The sequence below is a fragment of the Rhincodon typus genome, chromosome 8 (assembly GCF_021869965.1).
Source record: "Rhincodon typus isolate 14 chromosome 8, sRhiTyp1.1, whole genome shotgun sequence".
Classification (NCBI taxonomy): Eukaryota; Metazoa; Chordata; class Chondrichthyes; order Orectolobiformes; family Rhincodontidae; genus Rhincodon; species Rhincodon typus.
Genome location: NC_063339.1, coordinates 67,270,500 through 67,288,575, shown reverse-complemented (window position 1 = coordinate 67,288,575; position 18,076 = coordinate 67,270,500). Strand labels below are relative to the sequence as shown.

The 18,076-nt window shown below is 43.1% G+C and overlaps 1 protein-coding gene across 1 annotated transcript in view; it reads right to left on the bottom strand.

The window, feature by feature from the left end:
• Positions 1-528: 528 nt before the first annotated feature.
• Positions 529-18,076, bottom strand: part of dcaf5 (ddb1 and cul4 associated factor 5) — a 93,939-nt gene continuing 76,391 nt past the window's right edge. Inside the window, exons 8-9 of the mRNA XM_048599836.1 lie at positions 16,732-16,859; positions 529-7,202 (exon numbers count right to left, since the gene is read on the bottom strand). Of these exons, the coding sequence (XP_048455793.1) occupies positions 5,364-7,202; positions 16,732-16,859 (1,967 nt within the window). The 3' untranslated portion in view covers positions 529-5,363. The remainder of the gene's footprint in view (positions 7,203-16,731; positions 16,860-18,076) is intronic.

The following is an 18,076-nucleotide window of genomic DNA, read 5'->3' as shown; positions in this document are numbered from 1 at the left end:
GCGGTTCTTTCGGTTTTTATAAGTTTAGAGTAGCTTTTTGCTAGTGCAGACTCAATGGACCTCTTTGGTACTGCATGATTCTATGAATCAGCTTTGGAAGCATGTGTAAACCTCTCATTTCATCATTTAAAACAAGTCAGACAAGTTGTCCTATGGATTGGAAGGATTCAGCCTCTGTGGACTATTTGAAAAAATGAGGACAAAACAAAATTGAGAGTTCTGTTTGTTTGCTTTCTCATTGATAGGTTACAGGATATTATTTGCTTATGCTATTCGCTACTTATGCTATATGCTACTCATATCCATGTAATAACTGAAGCATACTCCAATAAAGTTAATTAATCATTGTGTAATCTTGTATCTTTGCCAGTGTCATTAATTATATAGTTTAGATCCTCACAGCAGTTCATCTGTCACACCAGAACAGCAACTCAACCCTCAGTGCATTCAAATTCCCCCTCTTAAAACAATCAGCAAATCCAGGAGTGTTAAATTTGCGCTCTTTTGAATTAATCTTCAAGCAACTTATTGCGTGTTAGCAAAAACATTTTATTAATACAGTAGTAATAGATCAGCCCAAGATGACCAGGATACCAGTTCAAACTTGTTACCCAATCAACTGCAGCTTTCACTATTCAGCAGTTTTGTTATGACTGATTAACACTATAAAAGAAACAAGGTCTGGTTGAACTTGAATGGTAAACATAATAGTTGACTAAACTTTAGAAAGGGGTTAACCTTTAGAACATTTAGAATTCCCCTGCCACCAAATTCCTGAATTCAGGTACTCTGTTGAGGTGGTTTTTGTGCTACTTGGTGGAACCAGAGATGCTACATGATTCAGTCTGTTTTTCACATGCCTCCATTCCTTCTCAAAGTTTTCTCACTTCATTTGACAATACTTTACAGAAAGAAGCTGCATCAGGATTATTTGTAATAACAAATGTACACATACATGCTTAAGTGTAAGAATAGTTCCTGTTTATCCTACACTTTATAATATGCTATATTCTGTACTGTGTGTCATCTTTGCATTTGTGGAACATCCACTCATATCAAAATGCATTGAAGTGCTGCAAAGTGCGTTGCTTCCAAATTTCAATCATTAAGCAGGCAAATATAGCAGTAAGATCTCAAATAATGAGGTGCGAAACCAATTAATTGATCTTTGCCGGCAGTGGTTAAGGAAAAAAAGTGGTGAGAAATGAGGACATGCTTAAAAGTCTTACATTTGTGTAATGTATTCCATAACATCAGGACATCTTAATGCACTTTCCAGCCAATTAAAAACAATGTAGGAAACATGGCAGGCAATTTACGCAGAGCAAGGTCTCACAAACAATATGATAATGACCAGATAACCTATATATTTGTGATGTTGATCAAGAAACATTCTCTTAAAAGATCACACTGATGTCCACTAAGGAGGCATAATCTTGCTTAAAAACCTCACACAAAAGACTGCACCTGACATTGCAGCACTCCTTCAACTTGCATTGAAGTGTATCAATCTTGATTTCATGGAATGGGGCAAGAACCCAATAATTTGAAGTGGAGTACTGCCAATGAGCCATTACTAATTAGGACTTCAATGATATAGCACTTCCTCAGTATAGCAGTAGAACATAAAGATTATGTTATGAGCAAAAACGTTTATCTATGGCTCTTATGCGTAGCTTTCTGATCCACTGGAGGATATGGACGAAGGCCAGCACTGTACCTGACTCAATCTGATGTATTTGTCTGACTCAACAATACTTCAAATTTATTTTTGTAAAATAGCTACTTTCTCCTTTACTTGTCAACGAGTGCAGAGACCAATTGTAGAACTAGATAAAACCAGCTTACTCAGCAAAGAATTGAACCAGAGATATTATATCACCTCTCAGGAAGTGACTTTACCAATTGGCTCATTGGAAGATCTGATGCAAAGAGGTAGTTTTCATTTAACATTTCTGAAATAAGACACAGATGGAACTGAAGTAACTGGATTGAACTGCCAAGGAAAAAGTCTTTATGCATCCATTAGGGGCTGAATGATAGCTCAAATGTTTTTCTAAAAGACACAAAAAGCCAACATAACTTGGTGTTTTGAGATGAAACATAATTAATTCCTGTTGTTCAGTGTTGAATAGCATTTATGGAAGAATGACATTGTGTAATTACCCAAAATAACCCAATAACCCATACTTGTTTCAGTGCCAAGAGACTGTAATGCTAGTGAGAGCAAAGAAATGAGAACTAAAATTTGTTTCAAATCTGTATGCATGACTTCATATATATTTAAATCAAACAAATACTAAATGATGCAAGAATGTCCTTAAAACACCAAATTTCATTACAGAAATAGCTCAGTTTTGCTAGTGTTCTAAGTCTTCATACCTCAAGCTTATTGCAGTATACATTATATCATTTTGTATCCTGTCGAGTTTCTCACTATTATCGGATCACCTTGGATTAATCTTGGCTTTTATTCTCTACAGCAAGCTATACGTTTAAATGCATATTTTACATCTCCTCCAGCCTCATCTCTATCAATAAGTGTTCCATCACTAAAGCCCTTTGAACTTGTATTTGTCGACCAAAACCATTTTCATCTTTCCTGGAACTCCATTTTTGAATCTCTCCAACCAGGTTTCCGCCCCTCCTGTAGTACCAAAATAACTCTTATTAGCCTAAAGACATCATCTGATATGGTAGTAGCTAAGGTATCCTTTATCTTTCTCGACCTGTCAGCAGTTTTTGACACCGTTTACACGTTGTCCCCCTCACGATCATCCAGATCAGTGGGACAACATTCACATCGTACAATTCTTATCTAAGCATAACCAGATAATCGCAGCCCATCATTATTTTTACCTCTATTGTCCCCCAGGTATGTAGCCTTGGCTCCACTTCCCATTACTTATCTACATACCACCCTTTGACAACATCATTAAAAAGTGGTTTTCACTGCATTCAGCTCTACGTCATGATTACTTTTATCAATTCCTCCATTGTTGCAAAAAATAACCAGTTTACTTATCCAACTTCTAGTACTATGAGCAGAAATTTCTTTCAAAAATGCAAAAATTGAAGCCATTGTTTTCAAGTCCTGCTGCAAACTGTATTCCCCAGTTATCAACTGCTTCCCTCTCCCCAGTGGCAGTTTGAGATGAAGTGTTTCTCTTTGCAGGCTTAGCATCATGTTTGAACCTCAGATAAGCTTCTCAACACATAACAGGGCCATCACTAAGACTGCGTATTTCCACCTCAGTAACATCAAACAATTTTGGTCATACCTTAGCTCATCAGCTTCTGAGACCCTCATTCACATATGTGTTACCTCTAAACAGGATTATTCTACTGCACAACCAGCTGGTTTCCCACATTTTAACATATACTTGAGCTCAGCCACAACTGTGCTACATACCCTGACTCACTTCAAATTTTGCATCTTAGCACCTCCGTCTTTGCTGACCTACAATGGCTCCAGTTAGTGAATGCCTTGCTTTTAAAATTCTCCACCTTGTTTTAAAATTTTCTGTTGCCTCATCCCTCCCAATTGTGATTGCCTCTTCCAGGATATCCATTAATTCTGGCCTCTTGAGCATCCTGGTTTTAGTAGTGTGCCTTGAGCTGTCTGGGCCCCACAGATCCCACTCCACTTCTGTTTTTCCTTTTTAAGATGCTCCTTAAAACATAATTCTTTGATCAAGCTTTTGGTCACCTGCTCAAATATGATTTTGTGTCTTTGGTGTAGAATTTTGCTTTGTTATTGCTCTTGTGAAGTGCTTCTGGATGTCATCATAAAGACTACATAAAAGCTGATGTTCTGCTAGAGTTAACGACAATATTGACATTTTTTCCTCCTTTTTATGTCACGAGGGATATTCATGCTCAAGCAAATTAGCACCATGCAAATACTGCATATACTGAACACTGGATACCTTCCAAGAGGTGCATCTTAACAAGAATCGCCTACCACGTTATTACTCACACCAGTTGTTCTAATACCACTTTCTAAAGGAATTATTAATTTAACATGACTTTCTGTTTAATAAAGTATTCCAATTTCAGAACTGAGTTAACTGTCCAAGCCCCCATTTGAGGTTTCCACCACATTTGGGCTGAAGTGAAAGGATACAGAAACAACCAACGGCTACTCAATCATGAAGGACAGTTGCAACATTGGTATCATTATGACTGCATTTGTAGCTTTGTCTTGGAGATCAAAATTATCTTCAGCTAACTAATGCAGTCCATAACAAAATAGTTATTCCAATTTTGCTCTGAGCAATTGCAGGCCAATGGATGTTTACATGAATGTCCAAGACGACTGGCAGACAAACTTTCAGAACTGAGCATTTTGCCAATTCAGAGGAGTTTTGGAGGGTTCATTGTTCAACCGATACTGGCTCTTGACTCAAAGATAATACAATGAGCAAGGGTTAACCATCTTTCTTCTTTCCTCTTGCCAAATAAAAACCACAGTAAAATAAAACGCCATGAGGTTTCTGAATCAAATTAATACTCAAAGATCTAACTGTGGCTGTGAAATGTTACGTTGCCTTTTCAGGTGAATGAACAAAATAGGTTTGATGCAGGAAGGCTGCAAGACACAAAAGTAATGTTAATGTTCATGTTTATTTCTGTTGTCTGTTAAGGAAAGGAACAGCTGACCATGTACCTACTGTGCAGAAATGTTGTGCTTCAAATAATTCTCATTAAGAAATTAAACGCAAAACACAAAAACTTTATTCCTGACCGCTGCTTAAGTCGAACTCTCTTCGCCAACAGATCACTGTGTTCCACATACATAACCAACTTGTTGAACATTTTCCTTAAGAATCAAACTGTCGACTCCTTGCATGAATAAAAGGCTGCCATATAAACGTGGCAATTTAAAATAAGACCAAAGAAAAACCTCAAGAACTATAAAGTGTTAGATTTCAAAAAGTCTTCATCTGTTTAATTATTATTCCATGGGCTTGAACACTTGGATCATATATAAATTTGCTCATCTTTACCAAGTTGATAGGAGGGGAAGCTTTATAATGATCTGTCCAATCTGAGATGCCAAATGTACCATAAACCCTTGCTTGGTATAATGAATACTTAAACAGAAGAAGTACAAACCTTCCAAGACAAATTGGATATCTGAATCCAAAGTTAGAATCACTCCAAATAATTTGTATTTTATATACCATTATCATACACATTCTACAAATTTCTGTATTAGCATTTCTTCAACAAATTGACTTATTTACATAATTGTTAACAAAACCTCTCACTGTTTTACAGGCCAGTGTCTTGTGGAGTTCCAGTTAAATGCTTTCATCAGTGACATTCTGAGGCACTGGTATGGGGAAGTGCAAATCATATCATGTCTTCTGCTTCTTCTCAGCTGGTGAGTAGTCCGGATCCAGCTCTTTTCTCAACCTTTTTAAGCCTCCAGAAGGCTGGCCAGTGTCAGCTGGTGACAGGGTCCCTTGGCGACAATCAAAAATTTTCTGCAGTGCTATCATTTTTTTAGCACACTCATAATGCTCACTTATCCCAGATTGGGAACTGTCTTCCTTGTGGTGTAGTGAAGCCACCTGTACACAGCCACAAGCTTCGGATTTGGAGGCCACTGCGGAATCTGTCTGCTCTGGGCGAGCCTGTTCACAGTGGCCTGCACACTGCCTATCAAAAAGGCCATTATTGCAGGAAGTCTCTGAACACCTATCTTCCACATCACAAGTCCTGGCTTTGGATTTATCAACGTGGTCAGAATTACTTCTTGCTCCAGCTAAATGAATTTCTGGAGACAATGTGGATTTAATAAATTCCTGACCAGATTCTTCTCTGGCTATCTGGCCATCCAGCACCTGTGTGTGACCACATAGCTCTTGTGCCTGGCTGCCAAATGCATGACACTGGTTAGTTAGGTTACTGTTGCTTCCGACACAGACCGATTTGCCATTAACCTTTTTGGCCTCATAGCAATGCTCAGCACAACCAATGGGGGCATCTTCAACAACATGAACCTGTTCTCCAGATGTCATTTCCTTTACAGGTGTGAGACTACTGCATTCATGACCAAGCGAAACTGAATGCTTGCTCTTTGCCTGTACGTTTGTGTTCTCTGCTGAGCTGGTGCTTTCACCATTGTGTTCGTCAAAACATCTTTCCTCTCTAAGTCTATGATGAAGTACTATCGGACCTTTCCTTGCAGCATCGCTTTCTTGTGTTAAAGAGTTTACTGAACTGCCTGTCTCACTTGTGTCCAGCATATCTGCCAGTGATAAAAATGTCATCGTGTCTCCTTTTGTTTTCAGCTGCGATTTGAAGGTGTTCTGGATTTTGCTGTAGGCTTTATAAACCTTTCTGACCTCAGACTCGCTGTCTGAGTAAGGAGATATTCTTCCCCTGTTATCAAACTCAGTGCTGCTTCTTTCTGGTGAGGACGAAGCCGACGAATTATCGCCATCGCGTGTTTGGGAACAGTTACTACGATCCGCAGCACAACACTGCTTTAGCTTTTCGAGTTGTGAAGTGCTCCTTTTCTCCCGACGAAGCTTCTGCTTCGCTCTCGCAGCATTTCTTTGCCGCATGGATGCGCGACGCCTACCGTTACTGCTGGAACTGCTGGAATCGTTTGCCTCTGGGCTCGGCGATCGAGGCCTCTTCACGGGGTCCGCGTCGGAGTCTGTATTTACTTGCTGGCCATTGTTCTCAGAGGAATCGGAGTCGTTTGAAAGAGTCCGAAGTCGCTCGTCTTGGTAGCGCCGGAGGGCGGACAACCGCTGCCGACGCGACCGCAGGTCTTCCTTGACCGCGTAAGTATTTGGCAGCTTCTGTCGGTCCAGGGTGTAGGTCGCCTCATCAGAGTCCTCACCCTGCTGGGGCGACAGCGGCAATGAAGCGGAAGACTCAGTATCACTGTATCCTGAACGCTCACTGGTCCCCGCGCGCAACTGAAGAATTGTACTCTCGTTCAGGTCACTGTCCGAGTCAGAGCTCCAACCCTCAATCTCACGCCTTACGAGGGAGTCGAAGAAAGCCATCATCCGTGGATCTTCCTGTACTGACTGGTTGGCGTAATCATGAGACAGACCACTCCCACTATTTAAGACCAGGCTGATGTACTCTTCGTGAGTGTACAGATTGCGGGTGTCATCTTCCACTGCTCCTTCTAGGTCTCCAGCACAATCTGGTTGGAGGTATGGACTCCACACCTGTATTTAGAAAGCACAAAAATACTGTGTTCACTGTCACAATTTTCTCAGAAAGGTTTTTTTTAAAAAGAAAACTGGATTTGCATAAAACAAATTAGGCTATTATTTTCAAATTTTATAATATTATGCAACGTTAAAATTTTCAGCTCTCATATCCTTACAGAAGTTCACTGAAGGTAGATAAATTTTGGCCTCAAATGTAAAAGTGAGTTTTGTTTTTATATTGCAATACTCCAGGCTGTAGCAGTGAACAATGTACAAGCATGTGCTCTGTGATCTAAACAGCTGACTAAATCAAACTGAGAATCTTTTTATAAAAAGTGATCAGTTGTGTTACAATCTTGAAACAATGGCCTAAATGTGGATTTTACCAGTTTCAAGATCTCCCCACCCCTGGCCTCATCCCATGACCAACCCTCCCTCTCAGCCTGCCTCCATGACCTGACACAACCTGTCCATCTTCTCTCCAAACCTATCCGCTCCTCCCACCTCACTGACCAATCCCCATGACTGCCTACCTGCACTCACCTATCACCATCCCACCTACCTTCCCCAACCCCACCCCTCCTCTCCCTATTTATTTCCCAGCTCCCTTTCCCCTCCCCATTTCTGAACGAAGGGTCCCGACCTGAAATGTCAACTTTCCTGCTCCTCTGATGCTGCCTAGCCTGCTGTGTTCCTCCAGCTCCACACTGTGTTATAAATATTTATCTTTCTACTTTTCAGATGCAGAAAGTAATAACCATATAAAATAAAAGGACTTGTATTCGTATATTTTTCACAATCTCAGAGCACCTTACGGCCAACCAAGTACTTTTAATACCTAATTAATGCTGTAATGTGAGAAACAGTCCAATCAATTTGTGTACTGCAAGCTCTTACAAGTAACCATTAGATAATGAACAAATCATTTATGATGTTGACTGAGAGTAAATATTGGCCAGAAAATCGGGAGTAACTTCTTCTTTTAAAACACCCAAGGTGTTTCTACATGAACCTGAAACAGAAACTAGCTAGCATCCAAAAGCAGTACCACCAACAGAACAGCACTTCCATAGTACTTCGCTTTCAGGTTTCTTACAACCTACAAACGTCTGACTCAGACGTGAGTATACTCCCAGCTGAGTCACGGTTAACGGCAGTTAACCAATGCAACAGACTGTCAAGAGCTATACCTATAAAAGAAGGTAGACAATCATTTCAAAAACAAATATCCATCCGGCTCTCTTATGAAACCTCCACCACTCTCCCAGGCAGCTCATTCCAAATCCTAACTAACCTCTGAGCAACAAAGCTTCATCTCAGCTCACTCCCAAGCTCGCTTGCTGACATTCTTGAAATTATGATCCTTAATTACTGACACATTAACTAGCGAAAACTGAATATCCTGCTTTATCCTGTCAAAACTGTTCATAATTTTGAACACCTCATCTTTTATTCTTCTCTACTGTAAGAAGAATAAGCCCAATTTCTGTAATCTTTCCTTGTATCTAAAATCCCTCACTCCTGTTATCATTCGAGTAAATCTCCTCCAAACTCTCTCCAGGGCTCTGACATCCTTCCTTAGTTTGAAGGTGCCCAGAACGAAACACAATACTCCAAATGTGATGTGCCCAATGATTTGTAGGGGCCTAGCATCACATCTTTGCTGTAGAATGTAAAAGTATAACATTCGTTTGCCTGTGAGTTCATTACAAACTTTGTGGGACAAAGAAAGCCAGAGCAATTTTATTTTCACTAAAGCATCAAACATCCTTACTCCAGAGACTGGAGTATTTTGGAATGGGTCATTTCAGGTCCTCAATATCGGTGTTTCAATATTGCAGAAGCAACCCCCGGCTGGAGAGAAATGACATAGTTCCAGAGTGAAGTAGTGCTCCAAAAGGTGTACATTGCAAGTTCAAGAACACTTTGACTACACACACAATAAATCCACAGACAAAAAAAAATCAGATCTTTACTTTGTAAAGCAATTAGCAATCATCAGTCCTCAATTCTCCTTCTATTCCACCTACAGACAAAATCTGGCTTTGCTAGGATCTTTTGAGGACTTAGTGTAGTGAAAGGACGAATTTGTTACGGTCCTTCACGTTTTCCCAACATTCCACATTTGAGTTTTCTGCTGCGATAGGGTTAGGGTTAGTCACTGTCGTTCTGCAGGCAGCATTTTCAAAATTCAATTAGCCTCATCCCACGTCCAATCCTCCCTCTCATCCCCGCCTCCTTGACCCGACATTACCTGTCCAGCTCCTTCCCCCCATCCCACTGACCAATCCCTAGTACCCCTATCTGCATCCACCTATCGCCATCCCACCTACCTTCCCCCAGACCCAACCCCTTCCCTCTATTGTTTTCTCAGCTTCCTTCCCCCTCCCCAGTCCCAATAAAGGGCCTAAGCCCAAAACGTCAACTTTCCTGCTCCTCTGATGCTGCCTGGCCTGCTGTGTTCCTCCAGCTCCACACCGTGCTGTCTCCGACTCCAGCATCTGCAGTTCTTGCTATCTCCGAGCGATTTATAACCCCACTGCCAAGCCTCTTCCAAGAATGCCCACCTTGAAGGTGGTGTCCTCCTCCCCCTGCAAAGACCTCAATGCATCTCTCTCCTATTGCAACCCACTGGTGATCTCCTCTGCCCTGAAGCTCTTTGACCACATACTGAAACAAACCCGTTACTACAGCCATATCTCCTTTGTCAGTACTTGCCCACACAGTTGGATCATCCCCAATGGATTCCAAACAATGTTCAAGAGATCCCAATTTGGCTCAAACCATGACAGCCGCTACCTACAATACATCCAGAGCCTCCAGAAACTGTTTTATCTGCAGATCCTCAGCTCCACGCTCGCAGCCATGTGCTGGCATCGCCTCATAGTACAGTCCACTTTACCCCAGCTCAGAGCCTCTCTCTCCCAGACCTGCAAGGGACCTCTTCTGTTTTTCATTCTATGCAGGATCCATACCCTCAACCAACACTTCTTCTCTGCCCTATTAGACATCAAGGACTGTAAGTACACCAAACTTGCTCGTGCTTACCACCAAACACAGACCTCCTCCACCACTCCAGAACGCAACCCTATCCAGGAGCTCCCTCTCAATTTGCCCGGCGCCATTAACCATGCAGTCACTTCGGCCCCTCTCACTGAGGCTGTCGACGTCACTTCACCCGACATTGTCCACATCACTTCCTTTGCCGCCGACGCCATTTCCGCTGATACCACTTTTGCTTCCAACTATGTAACCACCCCAATACACACACCCACTCCCAAGACAGTCTCCACCCCCACTCCCAGCTCTAGCTCTACACCTAGCCCCAGCTCCAGTCCCAACCCCAAACCCTGCCGGGACATCCCCGCAACCCCCCCACCCCACTTTCACTGAGGACGAACAGTCAGTCCTCAGCAAAAGGACTCGCCTGCATTCCCCTACACCCAGACATCAAAGAATCCTGTTCACATTTGGATGTTAAACTCTTCTCCCGCCACCTCCGTGCCTTTTTCTTTAACCGCGAGTCTAACCCATCCTCTACAGACCCCTTCTCCCGCCTCCAATGCACACCATCTTCCTGGACGCCACCCCACGGCCTCCTACCCTCCCTCAACCTCTTCATCTCCAACTGCCATCGAGCCATCAATCGCCTCAACCTCTCCAGCCCTCTCCCTCACTCCAATCTCTCCCCAACGGAGCACGCAGCCCTCCATTTCAACCCCAACATCAAACCCGCGGATAAGAGGGGTGCAGTAATGGTATGGCGCACTGACCTCTACATCACCGAGGCTGGGCCAACTCTTTGACACCTCCTCCTACTGTCCCCTTGATTATAATCCCACCCCTGATCACCAGACCACTGTCTCTCAGTCAATCCATAACCTAGGAAACATCCCATTCTCAGCCTCCGAACTCATCATTCCCCTAACTCCGCACTGCCCATTTCTATCTGCTTCCCAAACCTGACTGCCTTGGTCGACCCATTGTCTCTGCTTGCCCTGCCCCATTGAACTTATCTCTGTCACTCAACTTTGTCTCCCCCCCACCACTCCTCAAACCTCCTGGTCCAGGGACTCCCCGCCTACACTCAGGACACCATCCCCCTGCTCCAGGACTTTCAATTCCTCGGCACCCCCAAAAACCTCATCTTCACCATGGACATCCAGTCCGTGTACACTTGTATCCCCCAAGCAGATGGCCTAAAAGCCCTCTGATTCTTCCTCTTCCGCAGGCCCAACCAGTCCCCCTCCATCGACATCCTCATCCGCTTAACCAAACTTATCCTTGCCCTCAACACCTTTTCCTTTAACTCCTCCCACTTCCTACAAACCAAAAGGGTGGCTATGGGCACCTGTATGGGTCCAAGCTATCTCTGCCTCTTTGTAGCATACGTAGAGTAGTCCGTCTTCCACTGTTACACTGGCACCATCCCTCACCTTGTCCTCCGCTACATCGATGACTGTATCAGCGCTGCCTCGTGCTCCCACGAGGAGCTTGAACAGTTCATCAACTTTACTAACACCTTTCACCCCAACCTCAAGTTCACTGGACCATCTCTGATACCTGCCTCCCCTTCCTGGACCTCTGTTTCCATCTCCTGTAACCGTCCCAGCACTGACATCTATTTCAAACCCACTGACTCCCACAGCTACCTGGACTACACCTCTTCTCACCCACTCTCCCGCAAGAATGCAATCCCTTACTCCCAATTCCTCCGCCTCATCTGCTCCCAAGATGGAGCATTCCACTCCCAGAACACCCCAGATGTTGTCTTACTTCAAGGACTGCAATTTCCCCCTCCGTTGATCGAAAGTGCCCTCAACTGCATTTCTCGCATTTCTGTCCTCAAACCCCCTCCCCCCAACAAAAATAAAGACAGAGTCCCCCGGTCCTCACATACCACCCCACCAACCTGCGCATCATCCTCCACCACTTCCGCTACCTACAATCTGACCCCACAACCAAACAGATATTTCCCTCCACACCCCCCTATCTGCCTTTCATAGGGACCGCTCCGCAACTCCCTTGTTCATTGCACACTCCCCAAAAACCCCACCACCTTCGGCACCTTTCCCTGCAACCACATGAGGTGCTATACATGCCCCTACACCTCCCGTCTCACCTCCATACGAGGCCCAAGACAAACTCTCCATTGTCCAACAGGGGTTCACCCGTACATCCTCCAACCTGGTCTGCTGTACCCTGTCCACTGGTGAACCAAATATAGACTTGGTGACAGATTTGAGGAGCATCTGGGCTCCATACACTATAATCATCATCATCTTCCGGTTGCTAACCATTTTAACTCCCCCTCCCACTCCCTGGGTGACCTGTCCATCCTGGGCCTCTTCCAGTGCCACAATGGCACCACATGCAAACTGGAAGAGCAACACCTTATATTCCACCTCGGGAGCCTACAGTCCGATGGCCTAAACGTAGAATTCACCAGTTTCAAAACCTCTCTACCCCCAGCCTCATCCCATGTCCAATCCTCCCTCTAATCCCCACCTCCTTGACCTGTTCATCTCCTACCCCACCTATAACTAATATTTTAATCCTAAAAGAACAAGCTAGTGTGGCTCAAAAAGGTTTAGCTCCTCGAGTTCAGTTGGAACCCATAAACAAAAAGAAGACAGTCAATCTTTGATCATTGGTTAAGAGGAGGTAATAATCTTGTGGTATTATCACTAGACTATTAATCTTTGATTTGGGGACCCAGGTTTGTATACCACCACAGCATATGGTGGAATTTGAATTCAATAAAAATATGGAATTACGAGCCTAATGATGACCATGAATCCATCTATTAGAAAAACCCATCTGGTTCACCAATGCTCTTTAGGGAGGGGGAAACTGCCATCCTTAACAGTTCTGGCCTACATGTGACTCCAGACCCACAGCAATGTGGTTGACTCTTAACTATCCCCTGGGCAATTAGTGATGGTAAATAAATGCTGGCCTAGTCAATGACACCCTCAGCCTGTGAAAGAATAATAACAAAATGATGCTTTACTCGATCAAATGCAACCTTGATATCAAGGTTTGTCACTCTCACCTCACCTCTGGAATCCAGCTCTTTTATCCATGTTTGAACAAAAGCTTTAAAGAGGTCAGGAGCTGAGTCGCCCTGGCAGAACCCAAACTGGGTGTCAGTGAGCAGGTTATTGCTGAACTGCTTGCCAGCATGTTGATGACACTTTTGATCACTTTACTGAGGTTTGAGAGCAGTTGATGGGGCAGTAACTGGCTTGGTTGGATTAGTCTTGCTTTTTGTCTACAGGACGCATAAGGGTAATTTTCCACATTTTTGAGTAGATGCCAGAGCTGTGGTTGTACTGAAATAGTACTGAAGACTTGTGCTCCAAAACTTGCCGCTTGCTTAGCCAACTTAAGTCTTCAGTACTATTGTCAGAATGTTATCAGGGCCCATGGCTGTTGCAGTATCTAGTGCCTCTAACCATTTCTTGATGTCATGTGGAGTGAATCGAATTGGCTGAAGACTGGTATTTGTAATGCTGGGGACCGCTGGAGGAGGCCGAGATGGATCATCCACATGGCACTTCTGGCTGAAGACTGCTGCAAATGCTTCAGCCGTATCTTTTGGACTGATGTGCTGGGTTCTTCCATCATTGAGGATGGGGATTTGTAGAGCCTCCGCCTCCTCCTCTAGTGAGTTGTTTAATTGTCCACCACCATTCGCGACTAGGTGCGGCAAGACTACAGAGGTTAGATCAAATCCATTGGTTGCGGGATCTCTTAGCTCTGTCTATCACTTGCTGCTTAATACTGTTTGACATGCAAGTAGTCTTGTTTGGTGGCTTCACTAGGTTATACCTGGTGCTGCTCCTGGCATACCCCCCTGCATTCTCCATTGAACCAGGGTTTATCTCCTGGCTTGATGGTAATGTTTGAGTGGGGGAATATGTTGGGCCGCGAGGTTACAGATTGCGATGGAGTATAATTCTGCTGCTGTTGATAGCTCAGAGTGCCTCATGGATGCCCAGTCTCGAGTAGCTAGATCTGTTCGATGTCTGTCCCATGTAGCACGGTGATAATACCTTACATCGTGTTATGGGATACAATCCACGCAAGGGCGGGACTTCATAAGGTCTGTGCATCGGTCACTCTTACCAATACTGTCATGGACAGATACATCTGTGGAAAGTAGATCAGCAGGGAGGAGATCAAGTATGTTTTTCCTGTTGTTCCCTCACCACCTGTTGCAGACCTAGTTTAACAGCAGTGTCCTTTAGGACCCAACCAGCTTGATCTGTAGTACTGCTGCCGAGTCATTTTTGCTTATGGAGACTGAAATTCCCACCTAGAGTAAATTCTGCGCCCTCTCCACCTTCAGTGCTTCCTCCAGGTGTTGTTCAACATAGAGGAGCACAGGGTCATCAGCTGAGGGAGAACAATACACGGTCATCAGCAGGAGGTTTCCTTGCCCATGTTTAATCTGATGAGACTTCATGGGGTCCAGAGTCAAAGGTCAGGACTCCCAGAGTAATTCCTTCTTGACTGTATATCACTGCGCTGCCATGTCTGCTGGATCAGTCCTGCTGGTGGGACAGGGCATATCCAAGCTTGGTGATGTCTGGGTCACTGTTTATAAGGCATGATTGCATGAGAATGATGATGTCAGGAAGTTGGCTGAGTAGTCTGTGAGACAGTTCTTCCAATTTTTTCACCAGCCTCCTAATGATAGTAAGGAGGACTGTGCAGGGTTGACACAGCTGCTTTAACTGCTGTTGTTTCGGATGCTGAGGTCTATGCTGGGTGGCCCATCTGGTTTCATATATTTTTTGTGAGAAAGCGTTTGATGCAACTGAGTGACTTGCTTGTCCTTTTCTGAGGGTGGTTGAGAGAGTCAACTACATTTGTGTATATCTGGAGTTACGTGTAGGCCAGACTCAGAACATTACCTGGGTTTCTGGATTAATAGTCTAGCTACAACACTAGGCCATCGCCACTTTCACCTAAGTACTAATCAACCACAAGAGAGCCTCAATTAGCAGGGAGCAGACAAGTCATCTACATGCCTTCCCAGCCGGGAATCTATATCAACATGGAAGCAGGAGGGTGAGAGAGTCCAACACACCATCCTCCTGTCAATTTAAATGCCCTTTTTGCCAACAAAGCATTACTGGGGACAGAACAAGATTTCAATCAAAAACACTATCTTCTATCTGTGCATACTCCAGTAGATGCTTCCCAAATGAGTGTAAATATTCACCACCATACCTTCCCTGACCCATTCTGGAACTAAAACAGCCCTCATATGCCGAAACCTAGGTGCTAAGGAGTCAAGTTGCAAGGCCTGTTAACAGGTTTGTGAAATGCATTTAAAAACGGCTCTCAAATTCCTGCCTCAATCAGATCCTGTCATTGAACACACAATGGTTCCACCTCTATGTCCTTTTGTGGATGTGGAAGTAAATTTACAACTTCCATCATTAATTCTCCATCATATGAAATACATTCACATGAAGCTGTGTAAGCAACAACAAAAATGGTCTTAAGGTGGGACATGAAGAAGATATGAATAGCAGCCATAATGCCGAGGACGACGAGTGGCTCACTAAAGATACGAGGGTCCCCCCCTTACAGCATACAAACGCGATCTCATACAGGGGTGTAATATCAAAGACCTGACATACGAATATTTCCTGTACTTAAAAATGGCTCCTTTACATTTTCCTGCATTGTGTTCTGGCTTGTGTACAAATCAACATGCAAACGCATTCCAGAACAGAACCTGTAGACAACCCAGAGACTGCCTGTAGTGCACCACCATGTGGAAATGCTGATGATGCAAAATACCCCCCAGGTCTCAGGTTTAATATCTCAGCATTTCTCAAAGCAGAAGATACATTTTGAGATCAGCCACTGAATACTGCAGCATTAGACACTGGAGACCAAATACTAATTTTAACTGCTCTTCCAAAGCACAGCAACAAAAATTGGAGTTTTTTGTAGACAAGAGAAAAAAAAAACCACTGGGAGAGCCCAAATAAGATGTTAATATAAACAATTCCAAGGACAATCAGGAATATGCTGAAGGGGCAGTTCTCCTGCAATGAACCTTTCCTATTAATTACTTTGAAGTATAGGAAAAGATCAATTAGTTGATTTCATAGGCAATCTCAAGACTATTTCATATAAAACTGAACATTAAGTCCAAAATCACACACTGGAGACACCACAAACAGTCAAAATAGTTATGTGGTTAGATTCTAAAGACACATTTAAAACTGCACAAAGATTAAAACAAATTAATGTAGGAATAAACTTCTTATTATGATATACATACAAATAAGTCTGGAACTCAGAACTGTTAATTGAGACGTAAAATAAAAGTATAGTTACCTAGAATGAGCCATGTTCCTGTATTAATGATGTTTACCGTCTACACTACCAGCTATATTAAAACGGTTACGGATATTTTCAATAATGTAATCTCGTTTACGACTCAGCTCACATACATGGTCAAGTAGCTGAAATCTAATTTGATCAATAGCAAACTCTGACTCATCATACAACATACCTTGATAATCTTTTCCACTCCTGATGAACAGATCATGTATGAATGAGGATTAAAGCGCACTTGATTGACGATGGAACGATGGCCCTTCAGCACCATAAAAGCACCATTCACAATTCTGGCAGGGCCTCCTGCAAAAAGTTTACAGCAGAAGAATAGATACATATCATCTTGACTTTAAACACTTGTAAATGTCATTATTTTTGAAAAATACACATTAGATTCCTGTGCATAGTCATTCACGTATTTGGTCTATATAAGTAAACCAAAATAATTTGGAATGCCAATCATCACATACTTTGTCAAAATTACTGAGGTGCACAGCTGCATTCAATAATGCAATGAAAAAAGAAAATTGGGTTTATTCAACTGCTCAAAGGTTTAATCAGTTACTTGGAGGCTATATTCAAATCTACAATTAAATCTTCATTCTTCTTGTTGACAAGATTCCTCTCAAAAATGTATCCTCTCCCTCCATGACTCCCAACATTCTAAAAGCAAAGTGGCACGGTAACTTTCTTGCTGCACTTTCAGTGTTAGAAAATAACTTAAATTCATAAACAATGTGCAAGACAGTGCAGGGCAGCCCTTTGTGAGCTCTCTACAGCAAATCTCAGTCGCACATTTCTTACAATCGCTCTGCGCTTTTAAACCTCAGTTCTAAGTCTGTTAAAATTACTAACAATGTTCCCTTAAATCTACTTGCAAGAGCAGCTTCTTCCCTGCTGTTATTAGACTTCTGAATGGACCTCTCAAATTTCGAAGCTAATGTGGATCTTGCTTCTTGTGCACCTTCTTTGCAGCCATAACTTTGTATTCCTCACTCTATTCAGTCACCCGATGATCTTTGTGTGTTATGATCTGCCTGTACTGCACACAAAACAAAACTTTTCACTGTACCTAGGTACATATGACAATAATTAATCAAATCAACAACATACAATATTATGCATATCTACCACAAGTAAACATTTTAATGGCTGCTTAGCAGAATGTAGACTGGCAGTTTAGCGCTCTCGGTAAGAGTCCCAGACCATCTGAAGGATGAGATGTGGCTGAATTCTGCATGTCCTGGAGCAGCTGGCCATGGGACTCTGAAGTTGAAGAAGTTGGATCCTCCTGGGAGGACACCTGGAGCAGCAACAACCCAGGCTAGACCTGTAAACCTAAAGAGGGACACTGTTGCTCCTCCTGCCTCCACAAAAGTCAAGTCAAACCTACCGTAATACTCCACAAAGCAAGGTCCTCCTAGTTCTGACCAAGAATGCCACAGGGAATACCTATTTTGTTATCTCATATTGCAACAGCTGGGCTCCTTCTTGAGATAACAAGGTGTAGAGCTGGATGA